Source organism: Chelonoidis abingdonii, chromosome 15 (genome assembly GCF_003597395.2).
Source record: "Chelonoidis abingdonii isolate Lonesome George chromosome 15, CheloAbing_2.0, whole genome shotgun sequence".
Taxonomy (NCBI): domain Eukaryota; kingdom Metazoa; phylum Chordata; order Testudines; family Testudinidae; genus Chelonoidis; species Chelonoidis abingdonii.
In genome coordinates, this window is record NC_133783.1 from 11,949,302 (window position 1) to 11,973,884 (window position 24,583).

Genomic DNA, 24,583 nt, shown 5'->3' on the forward strand with positions numbered 1-24,583 from the left:
AACTGGACAGTGTACTTAATCCTGTCTTTACAAAGACCTTGTTGTAAATGCAATGAATGCTCTCCTTTTGCTATGGTCTGCAAATACGATTTGTGGAGCGGGGGTGCTTTATGCACATCATTAATGGCATTCTTGTAGAGATTGCAGTGTTGAACTAAAATCCCAAAGCTTTTACATAATAACTTGCATGTGTCTGCACGTGAACTGGCTCTTTAAGAAGGAAGCTGCCTTGGGCTACTGGAAAGGGGGAATTGGGGAAGAGGCTGATAAACTGTTAGGTGGTGGGGTACAGATCCCAAACTAGGTGGCATTATTATTGCAAGTATGGTCACTTCATATCCTTTGCCTGAAGGCTTCACTGAATTAGAGGTGTTTGGCATTGGCACTGCCCTGCTGGTAGAAGGTAAGCTGGAGGGAATGTTAAGAAATCAGATCCTTTCTCCATTGTTATTCTTGAAAATCTAGCAAAAATGGAATTTGCAAAATACAATTCAAAATTTGAGCAAAGAGAAGCATTTGTAATACAGCAACATAGACTTCAGTGTTGCTGTTGTTTCTATGGCTACATTATCAGTAGTTTTGATAATTAAAATAAGATGATGGGTGGGGTGGAGGTTGCTTGCAATGTAGAACTCTTTTGTTTATGTAACTACATTATTGAGAGAGCCAGCACTTGTATTTTGCCTTCTTTAGAAAGAAATTGACTGTGGGCAAAGGGGATGCAATTTTTGTTATTGATTTTTTAAGTGTTGTTATGTTTTCCTTAGGGAAGGGATGCTGAATTGATTCAGGATACCAAGCTAATATTTAGCATTGATATTTTGTCTGATGTGGTAGACATTTTGTAATCAGAGAAGTCAAAATTTAGTCTTATAACTTTCAATACAGTCAGACTAATTTGGTATCCTTTTAATTAATAACTTTTTGGTAAATCTAGGGAACAGAAATATAGCTGCATGAGACTCAGAAGCTTGAATACTATTAAGAATTGGGCTCCAGGTAGAACAGACTTGACTTAGCCAAGATGGTCTGTTGGTCCATAGACTGCTCTTGTGAGAATATGCACGTCTTCTTCTGACCATAATTAAATTGTTAATTTATATGTATTTGGGGATCTATCAAAGTCTATTCATGTAGCCATCCCCAAATGCTGACTTCTGGACCTCGCTCAGGGCCAGCTCAAACCCAACAAGAAGGAAAAAGCCATCAAGAAGAAAAAAGCCTTTCTTCTATAGCTCATCCTCAGGAATATGGGAAGGGGAAAAAAACCCCAACATTCCAGATGCAATTCTCTGGACTGCCAGGGCGCAGTGCCGGCAAAGAGAGACCAGTCGCATCTGCCAGACCCCCTGACTTTGAATCCGAAATATATCCACCCACACAAGCTGGCCAGAAGAGTTTCATGCTTTAGGAGCCTATCCTCGGAGCACAGGGAGTGAAGAGAGCTTCCGCTGCTAGAAGAAAAAGGGTTGAGGGTTTAAGAGTCCATCTCTGCAACATGGACTGAAGAGACAGAGGGTTTAGGGCCACCATTAGCCAGAAGCCCATGCTAAGGCTGACCTTAGGTTTTGTGGGCCACTGCATGAATGAATTCTTCACAACTGGAAAACCACAACACTTGCAACTGGGGGTATAGAAAGGGTTTGGAGCTGAGTGGGACAGTATAGAATCATTTGTCACAGGAGATGACTGTTCAACACCTTCTGTTCAAGCTGAAAACGCCTTTCCCCAACTACCTGCTGACTGGCCTTCCAGTCTCCCCCACTTCGACATTCTGTTCTCTTTTCCTCTAAATCATCTGCCTGCAGCCCAGATTTACCCCTCTTAGCTCCAGTCTCTGGCTGTTACTTCCCTAAGCACCATGTCCCTTCATGTGACTGGCTTCTTCCTGCCACTTGTAATCTGGTGTGGGGGATAGAATGCAGGTCTTTTTCTTCTGACCTACAGTAGCCTTTGCTTTCTGATCACACTCCAGAGGACAAGACTCTTCTGGCCAGCACTCTCTGTCTTTTTGGCTTACACCCCAGAGCCTGGGTCCTGAACTCTGCTTTGAACCAAAAAGTGAAGTAATATAGAAAAATAAGAAATATTTTATGACCTCAAAAATGTTTGGTTCAAGTGCTGGGAAAAGACTATGCCTGCTTGTCCCTATTTATTATATGTATTTTTCTTCAATTCTAGTCTAACGTCTTAATTTTCCTATGGTGGTTGCTAAATTAACCAGTCAGTAGTTTTAACTGTTAAACCACTGGCATCTCAATAAGTGTTCAGAAGCACATGTATTTAACAGATTACCTAAAGTTGGATCTGAACTCTGTGGGTTCAGATCTAGGGTTTCACTTTTGGCCTATATACAATTAAAAAAATTTATAACAATCACTTTTAACATGGTAGATGCTGCAAAGGAGTCAGAGCTCTCCATTGCAATGCAAATTCACTTTAGCGATCCTTGTCGTATATCTGTGATAAAACACACTTCCCTAAAGAGAGTATATGTGTTTACTCCATGCAATCCACAGAGACAAGCATTTGGTGACTGAAACTCAAATAAAATATGAATTTCATAAAACAGACCTTCACACATGCTAAAGTTTTAAAAAATTCTCACCTAATTTGATTACATTTATTTGAGTAAACAGAACTGAAAACGGAAGACTGCAGAAAGGGATCTGGGGGTTATAATGGATCACATGCTAAATATGAATCAACAGTGTAACGCTTTTGCAAAAAAAAAAAAAGCAAACATTGTTCTGGGATGTATTAGCAGGAGTATTGTAAGCAAGACGCGAGAGGTAATTCTTCCACTCTACTCCGCGCTGATTAGGCCTCAACTGGAGTATTGTGCCCAGGGAGGATATGGAATCTCCATCACTGGATATTTCTAAGAGCAGGTTAGACAAACACCTGTCAGGGATGGTCGAGATAATACTTAGTCCTGCCATGAGTGCAGGAGACTAGACTAGATGACCTCTCGTGGTTCCTTCCAGTCCTATGATTTTATGAAGTTGTGACAGCTCAATATTTTTATACATTGTTTTAGACAGCATTCTTGGTTGTTTTGCAGGTCACTAAAGTACATTGGAGTACTACTTTATAGTTATTGTGTTTCAGGACAAAAATTAAATGTGTAGAATCAATTGTAAAACTAAATAATTTTAAATAAGTAAGGGTTAATATCTTTATAAAGATTTTTCCCCCCCTTTGGTTTGCCAATTCAGTTAGCAGACAGGGTGGAGAACATGTCTGTTTTCATTTACATCACTAATTGGACAGGATTGCAGTGTTTGAACTGAAAACTCAAAGCTTTTTTTTTTCTTAACATAATGTAAGTCCGCACAAGAACTAGCCCTTTAAGAAGAAAGCTGCTTTGAGCTTCTGCTACAGGGAATACATGAAAAAGACTGATGAGTGTTTGCTAGCAAGATGTAAAGTTTGGGCTAATTAGTTTTATTATTGCAAATATGGTTACTTCAAACCCCTTCCCCGAAGGCTTCACTGAATTAGAGATGGTTGGAATTGGCACTGTCCTACTGGTGGAAGGTAAGCTGCTGAGTGGAAAACTGAGGGATGCAGGAGAAATCAAATCCTCTCCCTCTGGCTATTGCTACAGATCAAGCAAAAAAAGAGCATTGAGTATATTTCTTTTTTGAAATAGTTCTGGTATCTATTTTTGCAATTGAATATGGATTTCATGGTTACTGTTAGTAAGATTATGCCACCATTGATTAGGACAATTAAATTAGGACAAGGATTGCATACAATGCAGAACTGTCTAGTCTGCATAATGGCACTATCGAGACAGTTGCTGCAAGTAAGTTTACTATTCTAAGGAATCAGGTGATAAGGATTTTTAAGTGTTATTCCATACAGATTTTTTTAAGTGTTCTTCCATTTCTCTTTAGAAAAAAAATAAAGATGTGCTATGTATTATATGAGTTAGATTTGGTGGCATCAGGCATTTGAAATTTTAATATGAGTGGTGCCAAGTGAGGAAACAATCATATCATTGTTGAAAAAATTCAGGCTAATTGGAGAGGGCAGTAAACTGCAGCCAGTGTCTGATTTTAAACTTTGTGGGGAATTGATTTCAAAGATAACCTGATTAAGTGCTCTGTCGTTTGTCCAGAAGCCATTCTCTTAGGAAACAAAATAACTTGGTTTTGACATCCACCAATGATTTTTTTTTATAATTAGATTATTACTTGCCATATATAATCCATTGAGGATGGGCAACAACAAGATTGAGCTGACAGTTCAGGCTCTGTCAAGGTTAATCTTTGGGAGAAGTCCAACATAGTCAGGCTGACAGACACAGTTGAGGAACTTTTGTGTTTAGATACAAGGCATGTTATAGTTGTTACGGGAAAAAAACTGATGTTAAACGTGACCTATTTTTTAGTAAAGATAAGCCAGAGAAGTATGGCAGTCACTGTAGATAAGCCCAAAGATGTATGTCGAGGGCTGGTCCTCCTAAAACTGTCCCTTTGACCTCCGGTGTTCTGGCTCATGGATCGCTATATGGAACTTGGTAAAAAAAGTTCTGCCTAGAGAGGGAAGAGTGAAATACAGAAATATGTATGAAAATAGTTTGTGCTTCATATGAGCAATCACACCCGTGACACCAATGTGCAGCTGGAGACATGGCTTCAGCTGTCATCCATGTATTCTCCCCTTGAAAATCCTTTTGTTGCTTATTTGCTTTGACCAATACGATATTTATGGGTCACCGGTTATTTATTGTGTATATGTTTTCATAGCAATTATTTCTGTCTCATTACAGAAAACAGTGGTGTTCATTGTGTTTCCCATTTCAGTTGATTCTAGCCAAAAATGATGATGTTTTTCAGCTCTGCTTGGGTTCTGTCTGAATGGCTTGACAATCATTTCTTTTCGCAAAATCAAAGAACTCCGAACTCCCAGTAACTTCCTGGTTCTCAATCTTGCGTTGGCTGATTGTGGGATCTGCATCAATGCATTCATTGCTGCTTTTTCCAGCTTCCTGAGGTATCTATATCTTACACTTTCTTCTCATGTTATTTTTTTTTTTTAACTCAAGAGGACTACATCAAAAACAAATAATTCTAAATAGCTTAATTTAATTAACCCATTTCTACTGCATCATCTAACCATCTTTGTCTATCTTAAAAACTATGAAATTAGATTCAGTACTTAGGCCAAGATTCACAAAGTTATTTAGGATCCTAACACTCACTGAAGTTAGGAGGCTAAGTACCTTTGCGGATCTGGGCCTTAGTGCTTTCACCAGGCAAATTAAAGAGTTGCTCTTAGCACTGCCAATCAGATCACTGATAACCGAATTTGCTCCAAAGTTATTTGTGACCCTGTCCATGAGGTTTCCCTAAACACTTGCACGAGGGCATTTTTGTTCCGAAAAAGTTGGTTAAAAAAAAATCTGTTTTCATGGAGGTTCAAACCTGTTATGACCTGTTAAGCCTTTCTCTTTTACATAAGTGTCAGTAATTCAATCAGGGAACAGAATACCATGCAACTATAGATGATCAATTACACACCAAATGAATAGTCACAGCAACTAACTCATAGGCAATCCAGATTCTCAAATATGTTCACATAAAACATCTATTAAATAATTTCATGAGCATATTTCAAAAGCATGAATAAGCAACTCAAATAGAAAAGAGCTAAATTCTTCAAACAAATATGTCATAATAAGGGATCCTAGAAATCTGTTTGCCATGGAAAAACAGAGAATTTGAGTTTTTACAGAGAATCGTTAGTTTATACATTTTGTGAAAAAATAAAAATATATAGTGTAGAACCCAGTTTATCCGAGCTTCCGTTATCCAGCTCTCCGCATTATCCAAAACACCAGCTGCCTGGGCCTCTGTCAGCCCCATCCCCAGGTTCAGTTAATATGGAGAGCTGGATAATGTCTGCTCAGATAAATGGGGTTCTACCATATATCAGTAAAACATTGTGTGCAACTGATACCTACATATATTGTGGCTAAGGAAACTGAAGCTCAGCATTTCATTTTAATCACAGAAAAGTGTAGGTTTTTATGGGGGTGGGGTTAATCTGAAAATTTGAGGGTTTAATCACAGAAAACAGGATCCCTAGTTATAATTTACCCCTCTCTATTAGTGTGAGTAACTGAATTTTGCAAACTAACCAAGTAAATGGATAGGCACAATTTAAGGTCCACAGTTCAGGAAAGCTCTTAAATATGTTTTTAAGTCCATTCCTATTTCAAGAAGTACTTAAGCACATATTTAATTTTAATTATGTACTTGAATCCCATTGAAATCAATAGAATTGGAATTGGAGCCTAAAAATAAAAGACATTATCAAAAAATATAAATGGTTCATTTCTTAAAAAAACTTCAGTTTCATTCTAATTTTACTTCACAATACAGTAATACAATACTTATAAAAGTAATGGAACTGATGGTTAGATTGTAAGCTCTTTGAGACCATCTTTTTTGTTCCGTGATTCTAAGGCATCTAGCACAGTGGGGTCCTGGTCCATTACTGGAGCTCCCAGGCACTATTGTTATGTAAATAAGACTCTGAAGGAGTCCTCTCACCAGAGGTCAGGCAGGGTACAACAGGTCCCTTCCCTCCTGGCACCCCTGTTGACAGCCTTTCTGGTCCTGCTGTGATCTGGCCCTTCTGTGACTCATGTCCTCTGGCCAGGTCACATGTTTCACGTCCATCCCTTTCAGGGTATGCAATGACCCCAACAACAGGGTAGCCTTCTGGGTTAGGTGATTGTCTCTGGGCTTTCCCCCGGGTTGAGATCTTGGGGTCTTGTTCTTCAGGCCCTTCTCTACCCAAGACTCCCCATACTGGGTCCACTTCTGCCTTTGACACCCTTTAGGGGTTGGTAGGAGAACCCAGGCACACCCTCCCCACCAGGTTCCAATCCAGGGCCCAGTGTAGACAGCTATGTCCTGCACTACCAAAGTGCCATACTGCTGCCTCCCTGGATTACTTCCTACCCATTCCCACTTTTCCAATTTGTAAAGACATCAAATAAGTGGAAATCAAAGATATTTTCAGATCTTCTATAAATATCAAGCCTCTTCCCTTTGCATTTGGCCACGCTACAGTCAGGCCCCAGGGCACAGAAGTTCCTGTGGAGCTCCTTCCCAAGAGCTCAGAATGTAGGTCAGTTCATCTCCAGAGTCTGCTTCATTACTGAGCTGGCCTGCTCCCCTTTAGAACTGCTTTGCAAGTGTGGTGGGAGGAAGCTGCCTGGGCCCAGCACAGCTGCTTAACCCTTTGCTAACTGGTACAAGGTTTACATCCCCAATATTAAAACTCCTATATTAAAAACTATAGTTGCAAAAGCCGATAATCCTTTTTGCATCCACAAATTGTGAGCACAAATAATTGCAGACACAATTTTGTGCCTTCAATTACTGTCACTTGGATGGCCAGTTGAGTGCTTGATTTGCCGGCATAGGCCCACATTTTCCAGCTGGGGTACCTAAAGTCAGGCTCTTAAATCCATACTTATGTACCTAAATAGAAGGAGCCTCTTTGCAAAGCTGCTGAGCATTTACAGTTCCCATTAATTTAAATGGGACCTGAGTTCTTTAATATCTCTGAAAGTCAGGCCACTCCTATTTGAGTACTCAAACATGGATTTAGAAACACATTTAGTACACGGTCTCATACTATGGTGTTAGGGGTCATAAAAGTACATAGAAAGGGCCATCACCAGGTAACGTCAACTCTGCCTACAGTTTTACACCCACTGAAACACAGGATTGGTGAACACTGAGATTAAAATGTAGCCCTAAAAAATCTTTGGGAGGTGGACCATTATGCTTTGTGTACAAATTAGCAAATTACCATTTAATGAGGTTCTACTGCATTTCCTTTCACTTCATGACAAAGCTTTTGTAACTGGTTTCCATTTCTTTTTGTATGAACTTTACCAAATGGGCTTAAAATAATATATTGACAAGTTAGCCACACTCAGTGCATATATATTTTAAAGTTGTATAATTGAATGGTATGTAGATTGTTTGCTTATGAAGTCAGCATTCACCAAATACACCAACAACAGGTGGTTTCCATGTATTATATCAGACACAACAGTGTGGTAACTACTGGCAAATATAGACTGTTTAATCATGACCACACTGTAATAGCATTCACACATTTCAAAACAGGAAAACAATTATATATTGTATTTTTTTTCTGAATTATTTCAATCACCAAAGACGTCTTCACCTATTTCTATTACATTTTGAATGGTTTCCTTATTCGTTTGCAGGTACTGGCCCTATGGCTCTGATGGTTGTCAGATTCATGGATTTCAGGGCTTTGTGACAGCACTGGCAAGCATTAGCTCCTCTGCTGCAGTTGCTTGGGACCGATATCACTATTATTGTACCAGTAAGTTCTAAAGTTTACATAGTGCCATTGTTTTGATTTTTCATTTTAAAATAGGACTAGTTTAGATGCAAAAGTCTCTAACTGCAATAGTATGAAAACATTACAAAAATATAAATATATACCAATAAATGTTTAAAACTATTTAAAAATTATTTTAAAATGTGTCTAAGATGTGGCATAAATAAAATATCAATCTGATCTGCACAAGCAACCTTTCATGCCTGGGTGGTGCCCCATTGATTGCAATTAGGCTCTGCACATATACAGTTGCAGGATTGGGGCCCATATCGAAAATAGGTAGAATGTATTATATGCAGAATTTGACACCTATATTAAGATGGCCCAAGCGTTTATGTTCTAAAGAGTTATTTTCGTGCAGCTTTCTCAAGTTTCCCCTTTTTTACTGACATGTAATACATTTGCTGTCAGTCAGGGAGCAAAGTTTTCCCAAGAGCTTCAAGAAAAATTGTTGGATCATTTTCAAGAATTGATAGAGTGGAGGAAATGCTGTTTTCCTGCTAAAAAAAAAAAATGTTTCAACTTTTTTTTATATTAGTTCTAGCACCTTAGTTGGAAATTATGGAAACTTAATATTTGGCAGAGATATCAATGGGTCTAAATACTTCTGAGCACAGAAATATCTTTTTGTGGTCTTGTAAAAACTGGTTCTGAATTGGCTAAGATAATGGGATGTGACCTAGCTTTAATTATAAAACTATCTACCAGTGTTCTATGGGCACTGTGCTCATGTGCTTATGTAAAGTGAGTGGAAATTTCCATTGTATTACACCATCTCCCAGGATGCCATTAAATTTGTTCATGCATGCATAAGATTTCAGTTTTAATGTGTACAGACTTGTGCAATATGGTCTCAGAGGAGACAGAGCTACCCAGAGGTTGATGTAATTTGTGCTGGGAGCCAAACTGCCCTCCAGACAGCCCTTTTATTGAATGGAGAGGGGTGCAAAGATAAAGCCACCTTCATATTCTGCACTGAGTGGCGCTCAAGAGGAGGTGAAGCTCTGTTTTCTTTTAAAAATAAAAAAGCTAGAGGAAAAACCCATGAAAATATGAATCTTCATTTCCCAGACTTCAAAGTTATTTTGGCTAGCAAGAAATTGCAAATGGAAATTCCTGTGGAAATTCCATAATCTGAACTATTTGGCTAGCCACCTAACTCTAACACTGACCTGTACCCCTTAAGCATGCAGGAGGTTGCTCTGTAGAATGTCCGCAGCTGGGGAAGCCAAACCTGCCCATGGGATATGCTGAATCAATGCTTCTCCCGTATTACCTTGCAACACCACATACAGTACTCAGTCAGCACTTTCCATTTTGGGATTGCAAAAACTTGCTATGAGTCCCCCCATAGACTAGAGGTGATTGGCACCTTCTGGCCGCAACACCCCTCACAAAGATATTTTGTGATCAGGGTCCTTGCACCCTAGTTATGTTGGTGGGTGAATCAAGCCCTTTATTTGTTGTGCTAAAGCATAGCACAGTATTATCTGAGCATGTCTATTTTCAGAGATCCTTTAGTAAAGAAATGTCTTCAAAAAGTGAACTGCTAGTTAACTGGGAAATCACTAACTCTCTACTCCCCACTCCCAATGCTAGATGCTATCTTAGTATTCACAAAGTCCTTGAGATCCAGCATTTCTGTGATTGAAACAGCAAATATTAAAACTAAATGTGGAGCTTGCAATGAGCTATTTGTTATGACAACTCCACTACATTAGCTGCAAAAGGGTTTGCTATCATTTTGTTCTGAAGCTTTTGTCAAGAATTCAGCTCAGGCTACGAAAAGTTTGCCTTTCAGACCTAAACAAAGGTCCTGGGATAGCGCAGGCAATAAGCAGCATGCACCCTAATATCCTTTGGACACTGAAATATGTTTGGAAGCAGAACAGCAGCATCCCTACCTGATAAGAGAGTTGGACTGAAAATAAGTATAGCTTTGGAAAGACATTTTACACTCTGCAGTATTGGCTAATTCTTTTGTGGAGTGTGTTGCTCAAGCCTTTTTCCCCCACTCATTTAGTGCAGTATTATCTTAAAACCTAAGGCAGAGGGATCCTTAGGGCACAAATAAATTCCTTTATTTTGCTTGAACTGTTACTTACTGATAACCAAACAGCAATGCTCTTACTGAAGATTTCAAATAAAAAGGAAAAGAAGAGCAGAGTACTTTTAAAAGCTAGTGTTCCAAGACTATTTCACATGCTGATTGTGAGGAAAATAGTTCATAGTTCCTAATCTCTATAAATCTGATACATCAAAACTCCAGATCACATCCTGCCCTCAGTCCACACACTCAACTCTCATTCATAATGACTGGTTTCAGAGTAGCAGCCATGTTAGTTTGTATCTGCAAAAAGAACAGGAGTACTTGTGGCACCTTAGAGACTAACAAATTTATCTGAGCATAAGCATAAGCTTTCGTGGGCTACAGCCCACTTCATCGGATGCATCAAATAAATTTGTTAGTCTCTAAGGTGGCGCAAGTACTCCTGTTGGTTCAACTCGCATTGATATCCATGTGCATTGCATGTCTGTACTAAGGGTGCAAACAGGGCTGGCTACAGGCACCAGCACAGCAAGCAGGTGCTTGAGGCGGCCAACAGAAAGGGCAGCACATCCGGGTCTTCGATGGCAATTCAGCAGCGGGTCCCTAGGTCCCTCTTGGAGGAAAGGACCTGCCGCCAAAGAATGAAGTGCCAATAGCGTCTTTTTTTTTTTCGCTGCTTGGGGCAGTAAAAACGCTGGAGCAGGCCTTGGGTGCAAAATGACTTTTAGCCTATGAACAAAGGTATATTATAGAGGCTAGTTAGTGGTCAGTTTCATCTTTGGCTCACCAGAAAGTACATGGCCTGAGCTACAGGCTGTCCAGATTCAATCACATCTTTCAGCATGCTTTGTCATAGTCATTGTCATGGAAACACTAAACTTGATATTAAGGGATTGGGTTTCATTCTACACCATTTATCATCTGCTTTTGGGACACTAAAGTTTAGAGTGAAAAGGGTAATAGAACTGAATTAATCTGATTGTTATATGCAGTTGAGCTTTTCAACTGATGTAGGAGTAACAGGTTTACCCTTGGAGTTGAACCCCAAACTCCCCTTCATCCTGCCTCCTCTGGAGCAAAATGATCAATTAGGATCCAGGTAACTGTCATACTGGAAGTGTAGAATCACCAATTTCCCCAATATGTGAGGAAGGCTCTAAGCTTTTATGTATAAATCAAGGAACTTTAATTAGCAAATGTTGATTTTTAATAGCTTAATGAGGAAACAGTTTGATTGTCATATGTAAGGGGAATGTTGACATTTGAGGGATTTAACACCTGCCTCTATCCCCGCAAAGTAACAACTCAGAGCAACTGTTTTCTCTCAAACCCCAAGAGAAATTACTGCAGTTTAAGGAATTTCAAAAAAAAAAAAAAAAGCAAACCTAAGGGAATTTTATCTTGACAGTTAGGGAGAAAATGGGTAAAACTGGAAGAGGTTTCAAATAATTTGATTTTGATTACAGAGAAAGTTATTCCCTATTTGCGTGCCTTTCAAACAGGCAGCAGATGCCCCTGCTTGATGATGATGCCTTTAATAGGAAAAGTGAAGAGAGACTGGAACCAGTAAGTTCAAGAAGATTCTGTGGCAGTTGGGAGTGGGCAGCAGTGGGAGGAACTGGGGTTCAACTAGGCATTCTAGACATGGGCAGTTTCATTTGGGTACATTACCAACTCAGAGAGGGGTGAAAGATTCTATCCTTGATTAATTTAACTATGGGGAAACTCTGCAAACATGTCAGTTTTTATTGACTGAAAGAGGAAAAATGTAATTCTCATTCATGAGGGGAAAGCTGACCACTGGGGAGGGTCGAGGGTGTTTAATAAATTCAGCCCCATTCTAGGGTATTGACTCAGGTCAACTGTTTTCCCTCCAAAACCAGAAGTGGCTGCTGTTTAAGAAAAGGGGAGAATGGGGGAATGCAAAATCTGAGTGGGGTTGTATATCAGTATTCAATAATTAGAGAAAACGGGCAAAATATGAGGGGACTTGATATCACTTTCTAAATTAGGCACAAAGAAGAGAAACAAAAGGAATTTATATAGATATTTGAAAATTAGCAAAAGAAGGATAAAACCTGAGGAAATTTTGTCTGTATATTTGAAAACTAAAGAAAAAGGGGCAAATTCTGAGGGGACATCCCATCAATATTCAATAATTAGAAAGAAAAGGGGCAAAATATGAGATTTCTATATCAAAATTCAGCAGTGATGGAGAAAGTTATTTCCCACTCTCTTGCCATTCAGAAAGAAAGCCCTGTGTGATGGAGTTGTAGCATGAGATGAGAGGGAAGGTTGGAATGAGGAGGTTCCAGAAGATTCTATTGCTAGTGGGAATGGGTACTGCCTGGGGATGAAGAAAAAGTTGGCAAGTGAGAAATGGAGTTCAGGTGGACATCTGAATGGATAGCTCCATCTGGAGCTTGAATCATTAATGAATATTAAATATGAGACGAGTTACTCTAATTATCAAATATGTCAAACGACTGAAAAGGAAAAAAAACACTTTAATTCTCAGATATTATAGGAAAGTTGATCAGTGTTGTGGGGAGGAGCACACCAAATCAGCGATTGAGGCCAACTGTTTTCCTCTTCAAAACCATATGTGATTGCAGTTTAAAAAGGGAGGAGAGAAAACAAACCCTGAGAGAATTTTATATCAGGACTTGAGAATTAGAGAGCAGAAAGGCAAAATCTGAAAAGATTTTCTATCAATATTTGTTAGAGAGGAAAAAGGGACAAAATCAGAAGGGATTTTGAAAAAAGGATAAAATTTGAGCAAATTTTACATTGCTTTTCAACAATCAGAGGAAAAAGAGGCAAATATGAGATTTTTACATCAATATTCAGTGATTAGATAGTTATTGTGTCTTCATCTGCTAGCTGCAAGTGCTGAACAATTCCAAAGCAGTCCTTAGCGACTTATTGTATTCAGTGTAGCTGCTCTGTCATTCTCCTTTTGTCTAGACTTGCAGCTATTTCATTGTTTTTCTATGAGGGCCTGAAAAAGCTCTAGTTACCACATAAATCCCCATGCATTTGCATTGCAACAGGCAGTGAAAGGCTACTCACAATCATTTGCCAAAGTGACTTGGGCCCCTCAATAGTCATAACAAGAATCAAAGGATTAAAAATCTTTTACCTAGGACACCTTGTTAACAGCTACGTGTAAAGAAGCCATTTTGCAGAGCACAACAAGAAGTCTTATTGTTCCTGCAAAACCCAGTAACATTACTACATATTTTTGAGCATCGTCTACTGGCACCCTAACTATAGGCACAACATATTATTAAGGTTGCCTGATATTTCCCATTATAAAGACCCCATTTTCAGTTGCTTATAACTTTGGGAATCTTTAATCATTTTGGCTGAAATTTTTCATGTGCAGTATCTGCCTCAAGCTGAATTGTTTTGGAAAATATCAGTCGCAACAGTTCAGCCATTTCAACAGTTCTTTTGTTAAAATATTCTGGTGACCTTTGAGAAGCTGTAGCTCTTTCATACTTTGGAGCAGGGACTCAAAATTTGGCAGGTGGGTGGTCTTTGAGCCAGGGATGTACCTTTTATGGTTTCTGTTAGAATCCACCCAAATTTGAGCAAGTTACAATAGTTTGAAAAAAATTCAGTTCCCAGCTGCTCAGTAGGTATTCCTTATAATTTAGTTATTAAAATTTCCAAGAACTCCATAATTCTTGTAATTAAATGAAAGACTATCCTAATGCACAAGGGCGTGAATTAAGATTGCACCTTAAATCTGGCATTCCTAACTTTTCAGTGCTTCACTTTTCAACTTTAATGTCCTGTTAACACAGTTTTCTGTGTAACATATATAGACAACTCTCTTTCACAGAGCATTCCTAAAACAAATGGTAAAAATTCCCCATACTGCCCATATCAATGTCCTACTGTGCATCACAGGGAGAATATGCTTTCTGAGCCTCAAAGGAGTTAAGGCCAGAGCACAAGATTTGATTACTTTCAGTAGGTCTGAATCTCTACTGTCTCTCACTTCATGCAAGCACTACCACTTACCCTTTTGATGTGGTAGCATTTTGGCCCTGATTCAGGAAAGCATCTCTATTCACACAACACTTGAGCACATCATGACCTTTAGGTATGTGATAGTTTTCCACAATCAGGGCCTTTATTCCTACTTTGGGCAATTGTAAGAGACTAGACAAGAAGTTTTGCATAAATCCATAATCTGATCTACACGGTATTGAATAGTTATTGTTTTGTACCAATACAAAACCAAGGTCATATGATCTCCAAAACTTGAAATAATATTGTTTCAGTGTGATATGAGAGTGTGGTTTTGTCTATTCTTTCACTGAAATTAGTTTTATTCATTTTCTCAATGCATTACCAGATCCAGGGAACCTGACTGATATTGCAGCAAAGAGTCCTGTGGCACCTTATAGACTAATAGATGTATTGGAGCATGAGCTTTCATGGATGAATACCCACTTCATTGGATGCATGCATTCACCCACAAAAGCTCATGATCTAATACATCTGTTAGTCTATAAGGTGCCACAGGACTCTTCGCTGCTTTTACAGATCCAGACTAACATGGCTACCTCTCTGATACTTGACTGATATTGAATTTGTTTTCTTTAATTAACACCATCACTGAAGTGAATTTAATGCTCCGGTAAGACGCCAGTCATATTCTTCAGGTCTATCCAAATTCTCTAAGTCCTGAACAGGTACAGCACAAGCAGTGGCTGTGCAAGCTTTATTTACATTGTCTTGCCATTGTGGCATCTCTGTTCTGAAGTGATCACCTCCAAAAAGAAAGTAACTCTATGTCAATTCAGTTGTTAACCTGTCTGCTGAGACTTCACTGGTGCAGTTTATTTTAATAATAAAACAGAACCACACTTGGCTCCAATTTAGTGCCAAGTATCTCTAAGTGCTCTACAAACATTAAACATACTGTTGTAACATACGGTAATATGGTTATTCTGTCTTGCAAATGAGGAAATTGAGGCAAAAAGACTTCAGAGCCTAAGTTTTCAGTGGTATCCTCCAGGAGCGCCAGAGCGGGGCAAGTCCCAGACCCCGCTCCCCAGCGGGAGCTCACGGGCCGGCTTGCAGGCCTGCGGGCCATAGTTTGCTCACCTCTGTTTTAATGCTTCCTGCCCAATACATGTCTTTAAAAAACAAAAGAAGAAGAAGAAGAGATAGAAATAAAGTACTACAGTATGCTACAGAAATGGTTCAGAGCACTAACGGTTGGGCTTGCGGGGCATTGCTGGAGGCTACTGTGATATTTTTTCTTAATAATGTCCCCAATCTCCAGTTTACATTCCCAGAATGCTATGTGTCACAAAAACCTAGTAACTCAAGGTTAACCATACCAAATGAGATACTAGGTCCAAAAACGGGCCTCTGGCAGCATCCAATTACTGATTCTTCAAACAAAGGGGCAAATATCCCATAATGTTCCTGGCCAACTGTACATTACTCATTCAAGGGGGAGAAGAAGCTTGCTTCCCAGTCTCAGTGAAGATTAGTTTATGCCCTGTAGCATGAGATTTGATTATCCTTATCTCAGCATGAGTATAACTATAAATGGTAATCTTGGTAAGAAAATTATCCAACCCTTTTAAATGCAGCCACAGTATTTGACTCAGTGACCTGCACTGCAGCAAATTCCATAGACTGCCTGCCTTCTCTGAAGAAATATTTCCCATATAGTCATCTAAATTTACCAACCATTAATTTAATATGTTAACCCATTCCTCTTATTTTTATGGGACTGGGTATAAAGGCATGACTAATCAGTTTTTACTATAAAATTATGAAGGGCAAGTACCTTTATCAATTTTCCCATGACTCATCTCTAGTCCAGGCTGAACAATTATACTTTCTGAGGGCAGAATAATTTATCTGTTGAAACCTTTATTATAAGCAATGATGCACAAACCAAAAAAAACCCCAGTGACTTCAGGTTATGTCTGCAATTAGAAAACAATATAATTTGTAAAGTGAGCAAATTTGCTCTAGAATCTTTGACCCACTATAAATAACTTTTTGGGCTACTTGTTTATTGAGTCACATTTCTTAACAGAACAACACTTTGTGGTGAACACTCATTTTTGGAATCCCATTTCATCTGACCCCTCTGTTTGTATGGGATCTTCTTTATTTCCTTCAGTTATCTAACCTGACCAAATTCTTAAAACTTGTTTTCAAAAAACATGAAAAGCTCTTTAGTGGAGAAACATTTTTTTTAAAAAAAAGAACATTTCAACTACAGTTCCACATGTACCTCCTGTTTTTATAAAGTTGCGCAGTGATATACTAGATATCTGATAAGACCATGCCAAAAAGGAGAGTAGGTTCCTGGGTCCTGAAGTCCTGAACTGATGCATCACTGTGATATTCCAGTTTTATAACAGTGTAATTCTACTGAAATCAGCCTGATGTCCCTACACCTATGCTTCAGGCAATAAAATATGGCAGAAAGCAATTACTACTCACCTTGGGTCATATCCTGAGTTTCTTTGATTTTGCACCCAGATTCTTGACAACATTGGCTCTACACAACCCCACACAGACACCAGGAACAAAAGTAATCTTGGCAAAGACGGGCTGATAGCAAGCAAGAATAGATCATCTGGAGCAGACCATATCCTTGACCCACTATGACCTTTCATGTTTCAATGTGCAAATGACCCATGAAGGGGCTAAGTAGAGATTGTTAGATCTACAATTTTTGCAAGAGCCAGGACAGAGGCACAACGAATTGCACCTTGCAATTTTCCTTCTGGCCACAGCTTTTGGGACATTCACGTATCCATAGCTTGAAGACAGTACCTGATCCATCAAGTGCTGTTCTGAGGGTAAAATCTCATCACTCCACAGCAGAGGGATAGAACTTGAGCATTCTTTATGGGAGTGCTGCATCCCATTTGTGTGTCATTGCACAGCAAGTCTTGGAGGTGTGGGCCAAGTGAAGGGGGAGGAGTGAAATAAGCTACTGCAGGGCTACTGTAATAGCCAAAGTAGTTCCAATGCCACTCTATGCCCTGGAGGGGTTCCTTACAGCAACCACTGGCATCTGCCTTCTGCCAAGCCTGGCTACTTAAGTTTGGCATAGGGACTGGATTTAGCCCTTAGGCAGGAGGCCAAAGGTTGAAGGACCACTGGAGGTGCAGTAATTTTATAGAAATGAGAGCGAAGCCTGGATAATTGCATTCAATGGGAAAAAACATTTCTTGTTTCTGCCAAGTCAGTCCTGAAAAGGGAAAATTAAAAGTCCTTTTTCATGCTTTAAGATTCCGTTTTTCTATACTTTGCAGGAAGTAAGCTACAATGGAGCACAACTATCTCAACGGTGATATTTGTGTGGGTTTTCTCTGCGTTTTGGTCTGCAATGCCACTGTTGGGGTGGGGTGAATATGACTATGAGCCACTAAGAACTTGCTGCACATTGGACTACACCAAAGGAGACAGGTGAGGAGGCCCATTAGATTATTCCCTCAGCTTTCTGTGAAATGGGTGACAAGACCAGCTGTAGGTGGAATTTTATAGCATACACTTATTTTTCAGAGCTGACACTAGACATCTGGCTACCCTAGATGCCCCATACTACTGGGACAGAGCAATTCGGTGGAGATGTGCTGGTGTGATTACATCTGTGTGAAGTATCTCAGCAAACCTCTGCTGGAAGCAGTTGGGCCAGAGACCCACTAGTATGGCAAATCCCACTCACTGCTGCTGTCACAAAGGTTCTGGCACCTTTAAAAGAGCTGGATCCAAAGCTGCATTGATTCAGCTCACAGCTGTGAGGGCAGCTGGGTCAGTGGCATCCCTCAAAAATCGACACCGTACGCAGTTGCTATGTGATCTATGCCAAATACTGACTGTGCTACCACTAGTGTTACAATATTCCTCATGCTCTCTGTTTATCCACCTAATACATTGTATCATGATCTTTGATTCTGAACACTCTGACTGGGACTTTTTTGTTTTACTCACAGTAGAACCTAGCACAAGTCCTGATCTTTGACTGGGGACTCTAGGCACTATCACAATATTAATTAATTAATTACATTATCATTCTTATTATCTTTATGTAATACCATCTGTTTGCTGACATCAGCTGAAACTCTTGAGCCAAGAGCCCCTACAGCTGGAAATAGGTGGTGGGGTGTTTTCCCTGAGTAGCTTTTTTTACCAGAATCCACTTCCACTCCTGGTCTATCAGAGTGCAACTGTATTGAGCTTCGGCACATTCCCCAAAGCCTGTCTGTTGCACCTAAAGCATCTGTCCTTTCTTTGCATTTTTACAAATATAAATATATAAATACTCAGAAGTTTTTGCCTGAGAAAAGATTACAAGAGGTCTAAATTTCCTTTTCTATGCAGTCTTTTATTGATAGTAAGGTAATATATAGAATGGTTGTTAATTAGTATTTTGAATATTGCATGTGTGCTGGAGCACACTCTGATTAGTGCATTTTATAAACAACAAACAACACATCAGAAAAGGATTAATGGGGGCGTTTTCCTCTACCCACCAGAAATTTCGTCACATTCCTTTTTGCTATGGCCATTTTCAATTTTGTGATCCCTATTTTCATCATGCTGACAGCTTACCAATCTATAAAGCAGAAATTCAAGAAAAGTGGACAGTTCAAGGTAAGAAAGCTTCCCCAAGTTCCCCCCAAAACAAGATCACTTATGTGAGGTATAAAGTCCTGAAAATACACTCTCCCTCCTGGCCTCAGTATCATTGACCAAGATTTTGAAACAACCCCTCACCTCCCCTCCCTACAGAATCCTTCCCAGATTATACACTAAAACAAGTCTATGCTAAAACAGAATAGAGGGAGTTTTTGTTGATTTTATATAGATAATCATCCAGAGTAGCTTTGCTCATGAAAGTTCATTCTGACTTACATAACTAAGTCTTAGCACATCAAAGCTCTCTGAGACCCACAACCCTGCAAAGGAAAGGTTATGAGGAGGATTCAGTTTCTAAGTGGGGGCAGGAAAGGAGGCTAGTTTTATAAATGTGACTTGCTTACACTTGGCTAGGGTAAATCAGAAATCTTTATGAAGTGGAAATAAAGGAATTGTTTCTTCAGAAATGTTCTGGAGCACTAGGTTTGTGATGATGTAATGTGGTGATTATGTAACTTGTTTTTTTTAGGCACATACTGTACAGTCAGTGAGCTTTAGACTTGATTGGCCAATTCACACAAAGAGTTCCCTCAGTTATCAAATTCATTCTCATGGCCTCCTTTAAAAAAAGAAACAGAGTTAAAATTTGAGGCAAAGATTTGTCCTAGCGAACTAGTGTGCAGGATAGAAGGTATGTATACAAGCAATATATTACTTTAACAAAGTTCAACATTTTTTTTCAGTGAGTTTATGGAAGAGTCTGACAACTTATGTCTTTGCCTATTATAGGATGGTGTATAATAATGTATGGTATTATGTAATCCTAGTTGTGATGCAGGAAATGTATAGGCATCAAAAACTACAGTTCAATGTGTAATAGTGAGGTACTCGAATACTATGGTCATGAGAACTATAGAAAAGCCTACAAAATATAGACACAATGGCAACACTATATGTTTTGGCTTGAAATCAATGATCTCATTTATTTTTTTGTAATATTTGTTATATTTGCTTCATCCCATTTGTAATACTCTCTTGGATGCTTACAAAATCACACCCCATCACTGATTTGTCCATTTTGCAAGCTTCCTGTTGCCCCCAAACCCTGCTGTTTTCCGTAGAAATGAAATTAACATAGCTGCTTATTTAGCATCCCTGCTGCTTTCAAGGGACACTTCACATTTCACCCACTTCACATGTCACCCCATGATCTATCTCAGCTCTGTAGGAATAGCATTCACAGGCAAATAGCTACTGCTGTCCCAGCAGGGGGATCCCAAAACATTGGGAGCCAATTCCACACAATTTCATCCAAATAACATCAATGGAAGAGCTGAGAGCAGGAGGACAATCTCTAACGTGTGCCTTCTATTCAAAAATCTTCACTGATTTTGAGCAAAGAATATTAGGTTACTGCATCTGTCCTGTCTGTTTAATGCCGCATATTATTATGTAATAGATGAATGTGTGGTTTTGTTTTTCCAGTTTAATACAAGTTTACCAGTGAAGACACTGATCATTTGCTGGGGCCCCTACTCCCTTTTATGCTTCTATGCTGCAGTTGAAAATGTAACTTTCATCTCCCCAAAACTCCGAATGGTATGTTGAAAAAGCCCTCACACTGTCCTTGCTTTTTTCTGACTTACTCCTACAGCATATCATTTCATTAATCAATTGCTTGACACAGGATATATAAATAAGTAAATGGTTTCTACATAGTTTATTATTCATCTACTATCTTTAAAGAAAAGCAACTAAGTATAGTAATGACAATAATTAAAAATTATATTAGTGAGATTGCCACAAGATACTGAAAAAATTTAATAAGCTTCACTTGTTGCTTCAATAGTTGATTTTGGATCTGGATCTGTAGCCGCAATATTATTCGGTCGGTCAGTTTTTCATCTAAGTTCAAGTGGTATTACTCTAAAGAGCTGGTTTGGGCCCCATTGTTTTCCAGTGCGGGGCATTTATTTCTTAAGTGAATCTTTAATTAGTAAAACCACTTTTAAAATGCTTACTTTTCCCAGAGGACTCTTCTCTTAATAAAAATTGTTCTGGAATTGGAGGAAATGAACATTTTCTCTAGATTCTCTCTGTTCTACATTTGCAGGAAATGAGAAGGGGATGCTAAGACGACATATAAAAAGGATGAAAGTTTAGTATATGTGCATGAAGTATTTTACCATTCTATTTCAAAATCAAAATAATTTATCTTGGGGAACTGACTGGCTCAGGGATTCAGTAATAACATATGAAGCCTTTCATGTGTAGCTCACTGGTTAAAATCCACCCAACGTTGCAGGTAGCTACAAGTTACTACCATATATTAGTTCAGTATCCCATATATTGTTCAGTATCCCACCTAAAATGAGTTTGTGATCTCAGCTGACTTCACATTGGATAGGTGCCTACATCACAAAATTCACTACCACAAATTGTGCATTTGTTTTCAGTCTCAACTGAAAAATACCAAGAGTACAGACACTGAACTGATTTCTGACTTTGGAGGTGGTCCCCTCCTAGTCAGGGAACAGTGGCTGGGCAATTTGAAGATGTTTCATAGTCTGTCTTGTACCTGTCATGTGGGTAAAGGACTTATCTTCAGTTGACTCAAAACTCATCACAAGCAGCAAATTCATTTTTAAAAAATAATCCAGCAGGAACTCGTTTGGTAAGGGGCAAACCAAGCATTTCTCAGGGCTAGACTGCAGTGAGGATCTAATGGGCTTGTGTAGCATCACTTCAATTTCTGCTGAAACTTACATTTTTTACATGAAATTAAAATTGTTCTCTGTGTATATATCTTATAACAGATACCTGCCATTATTGCCAAGACAGTGCCAACAGTGGATGCCTTTATCTATGCCCTGGGGAATGAGAACTATAGAGGAGGAATATGGCAGTTCCTCACAGGACAGAAGATTGAGAAAGCAGAGGTCGATAACAAAACTAAGTAACACTGTATGGCTTTAACCTAAATTAATGCAGAAACATAACTGAAAGCAAAACCAGCAGAGGAAACCATGTACGTACGCTAACTTTAATTAAAGGTGGTTCCACACTGGAAAGGTTCTTCCTGGTCTAAAAGCAATGAAATACTGAAAGAAAGTCATGTGAATAACTGTTGAGTTTCTCTTTCAATCTGTCATGAGCTGCTTGTCAAACAAGATGCCTTGAACCTGTGTTGGTTGTTGTCAATCTCATTTTATATGTCATTGCAAATAAACTGTGTGCTGTGAAGCATTTTTTTCCTGCTGGACTAAGAACAAAGTTTAGAAAATGAACTGTGGATATTAGGTTATCCAGTGAGGCCTATCAGTATTAATTTGTGCTCTATTTATCCACATGATATGTCTGGGTAATCAAAAGATTAAAGCAATATAGAGAATTATACCATATGTTTGTGTCAATGACTTGTTCATCTGCATTTTTTAATTTCACATAAAACAGAAGTTTGCAAATTTAGAGCCTGAATCTATCATCCTTATATAACTGAGAGCAGACACTGGCTCATATTAAAGTGAATGATCAGTAGTGTGTATTTAAGACTTTTGTATTTCATCATGTTGTTCATGGTGCCCCTATAACTGAGAACTGGCAGTTGGATGTTGCTTGTTATCACAAGATGTGTCTCTGAATGATGTAGTTACAAAAATGGGTTTCATGACACATTAGAATGAAAGAGATATTGTGTGTATAAAGACCCAAATCCAATTGATTCTTAGAGAGAGCTCCTGGTTAGTTTCCAAACATTGAGAGTAACAGAGTTTTTGAATCTAAGGAAGGAAAAGTCTTATCAGTCACAATTGCCATTTCCAACACAATTATTGGAGGGGAGAGAGTGTTGAGTAGTGGAATACAGAACAGTAGAATGGCGCACTACTAGAGAATAAAACATTAGCCAAAGCTGTATATTTTCCTCAAGAGTTGGTTCTTTGGAAACATTTTTTTCTTATGTATTTCCATCCTGGAAAAAAACATTTATTTTATTTTCTTAGGGACAATTTCTAAGGTCTACCCAGCATTTAATTAGCCCACACTCAGGCAAATTCACACTAGCTTCGAAAGGAACTTGGCTCAGTAAAGACCTCATAATTTGGCTTTCAGTGCATTTTAAAAGTAATATTGTGCATTGTATTGTGATCATCTTTTAGGGGCAGGATGGCATTCGACAAGTGGCAGAACTTATCTTGTGTTCTTTACCTCTCTGCATGGTTACAAGTTTCAGCAGTGCCTACACCTCTCTCTATTTAGTTTTTATGTATTTTTTTTAGTATTTCTTGAAAACTATGATGGGTGAATCTTAATATTGTTATTTATTGTGTGCAAGGTTGACCAACGCTCTATAAGCCTCTAGAAAAATGCTATCACTGCTCTGAGCAGCTAACAATCTAAGAGTCACACACCATATCTGAAAAAGCATGAGGTAATGTGGAATCTCAAAAGGTTTGGAGTTAGTTTAGGTAAATGCAGAGCTGGGTGCAAATGCAAACTTTTGAGTGCTTGTGCAAATTATCTGCACGAGTCTGCAAAATTTTATTTGAAATCTCCCAAGGACAGGTTCATTCATGAAACTTCTTTATTTCATGCTTCACATCAGGCCAGAAAGAGTGTGAAAAACACAAGTCTCTTTCATGATATCTCAGCACTTTCCAGTTTGGTCCAAGCTAGCAGCTGAAAATACAGAGGCCATTTTACAAAAAGGAGAGGAAGTGCTGCAGATAAAGATATTCAAACCTTTCACATTACAGAAGGGCCCAACACCTCAAAATCAGACCTAAATTAAGGGGTGAACCTGAACCTTTGCAAAGCACATGGTTGTTCTGATTTAGGATTCTGTTCATTCTTCTAAATTCTGATCCAGTTCTGGATCTAGATAAACTTTCTCAAAATTCCACAGACTGGGTAAGTCAATGTTAATTTAGTGTGGATTCATTTCTAGGAATGGGCAAAAGAAAGGGTTGTCTTTTTTTCAAAGGCAGTTTGGCAGTAGGCAGTTTGGCCTATTAAAAAACCAATGTGCCATTGCAGCTGAGGAGACATACACCAGTCATAAAGGGATTGGTTATTAATAATGTTTGTGAGTGAGGAAAGCAATAATTTTTGTAATGCTGACTAAAAAGGCACAAGTCAAGAAAAATCAGAGGTATTGTGTTTCAAGATTCTTAGGTCCTAGCCATATAGCAAGACTATGTCCAGAAGCCTCAAACCTGGACAGTTTCCATTACGCCTGAACAAATTTTACATAGGAAAGTTTTACTCATGCTAAGGAAAATTCAACTTTACATAGATATAAGCTCTATCCCTAAGCTCTCACCTCATGCCCAGACGTCACAATAGGAAAGCAGACTATAAATCAAAAACTGCCCAGCAGATTTGAATATTTATATATTCGAAAGGAAAAGCCAAAGAAAATTCTATAAAAATTTGTAGATTTTTTCTATCAAACATTTATTTTTCTCTATTATTGTTCTCTTTCATCTTGCA

At 38.8% G+C, this 24,583-nt stretch overlaps 1 protein-coding gene across 2 annotated transcripts; it reads left to right on the forward strand.

Moving 5' to 3' along the window:
- The first annotated feature begins 251 nt into the window (after positions 1 to 251).
- Positions 252 to 22,476, forward strand: RGR (retinal G protein coupled receptor). 2 transcript variants are annotated; one of them, XM_032804836.2, is made up of 7 exons: positions 252 to 403; positions 4,848 to 5,004; positions 8,267 to 8,388; positions 17,767 to 17,920; positions 18,991 to 19,108; positions 20,579 to 20,692; positions 21,910 to 22,476. In XM_032804836.2, exons 1-7 carry the CDS (start codon positions 325 to 327, stop codon positions 22,051 to 22,053), a joined length of 888 nt encoding a protein of 295 aa, XP_032660727.1. In that variant the 5' UTR covers positions 252 to 324; the 3' UTR covers positions 22,054 to 22,476. The 2 variants fall into 2 exon arrangements, with proteins under 2 accessions (XP_032660727.1, XP_032660736.1); XM_032804845.2 differs by lacking the exon at positions 252 to 403 and adding an exon at positions 3,419 to 3,540.
- Positions 22,477 to 24,583: the final 2,107 nt, after the last annotated feature.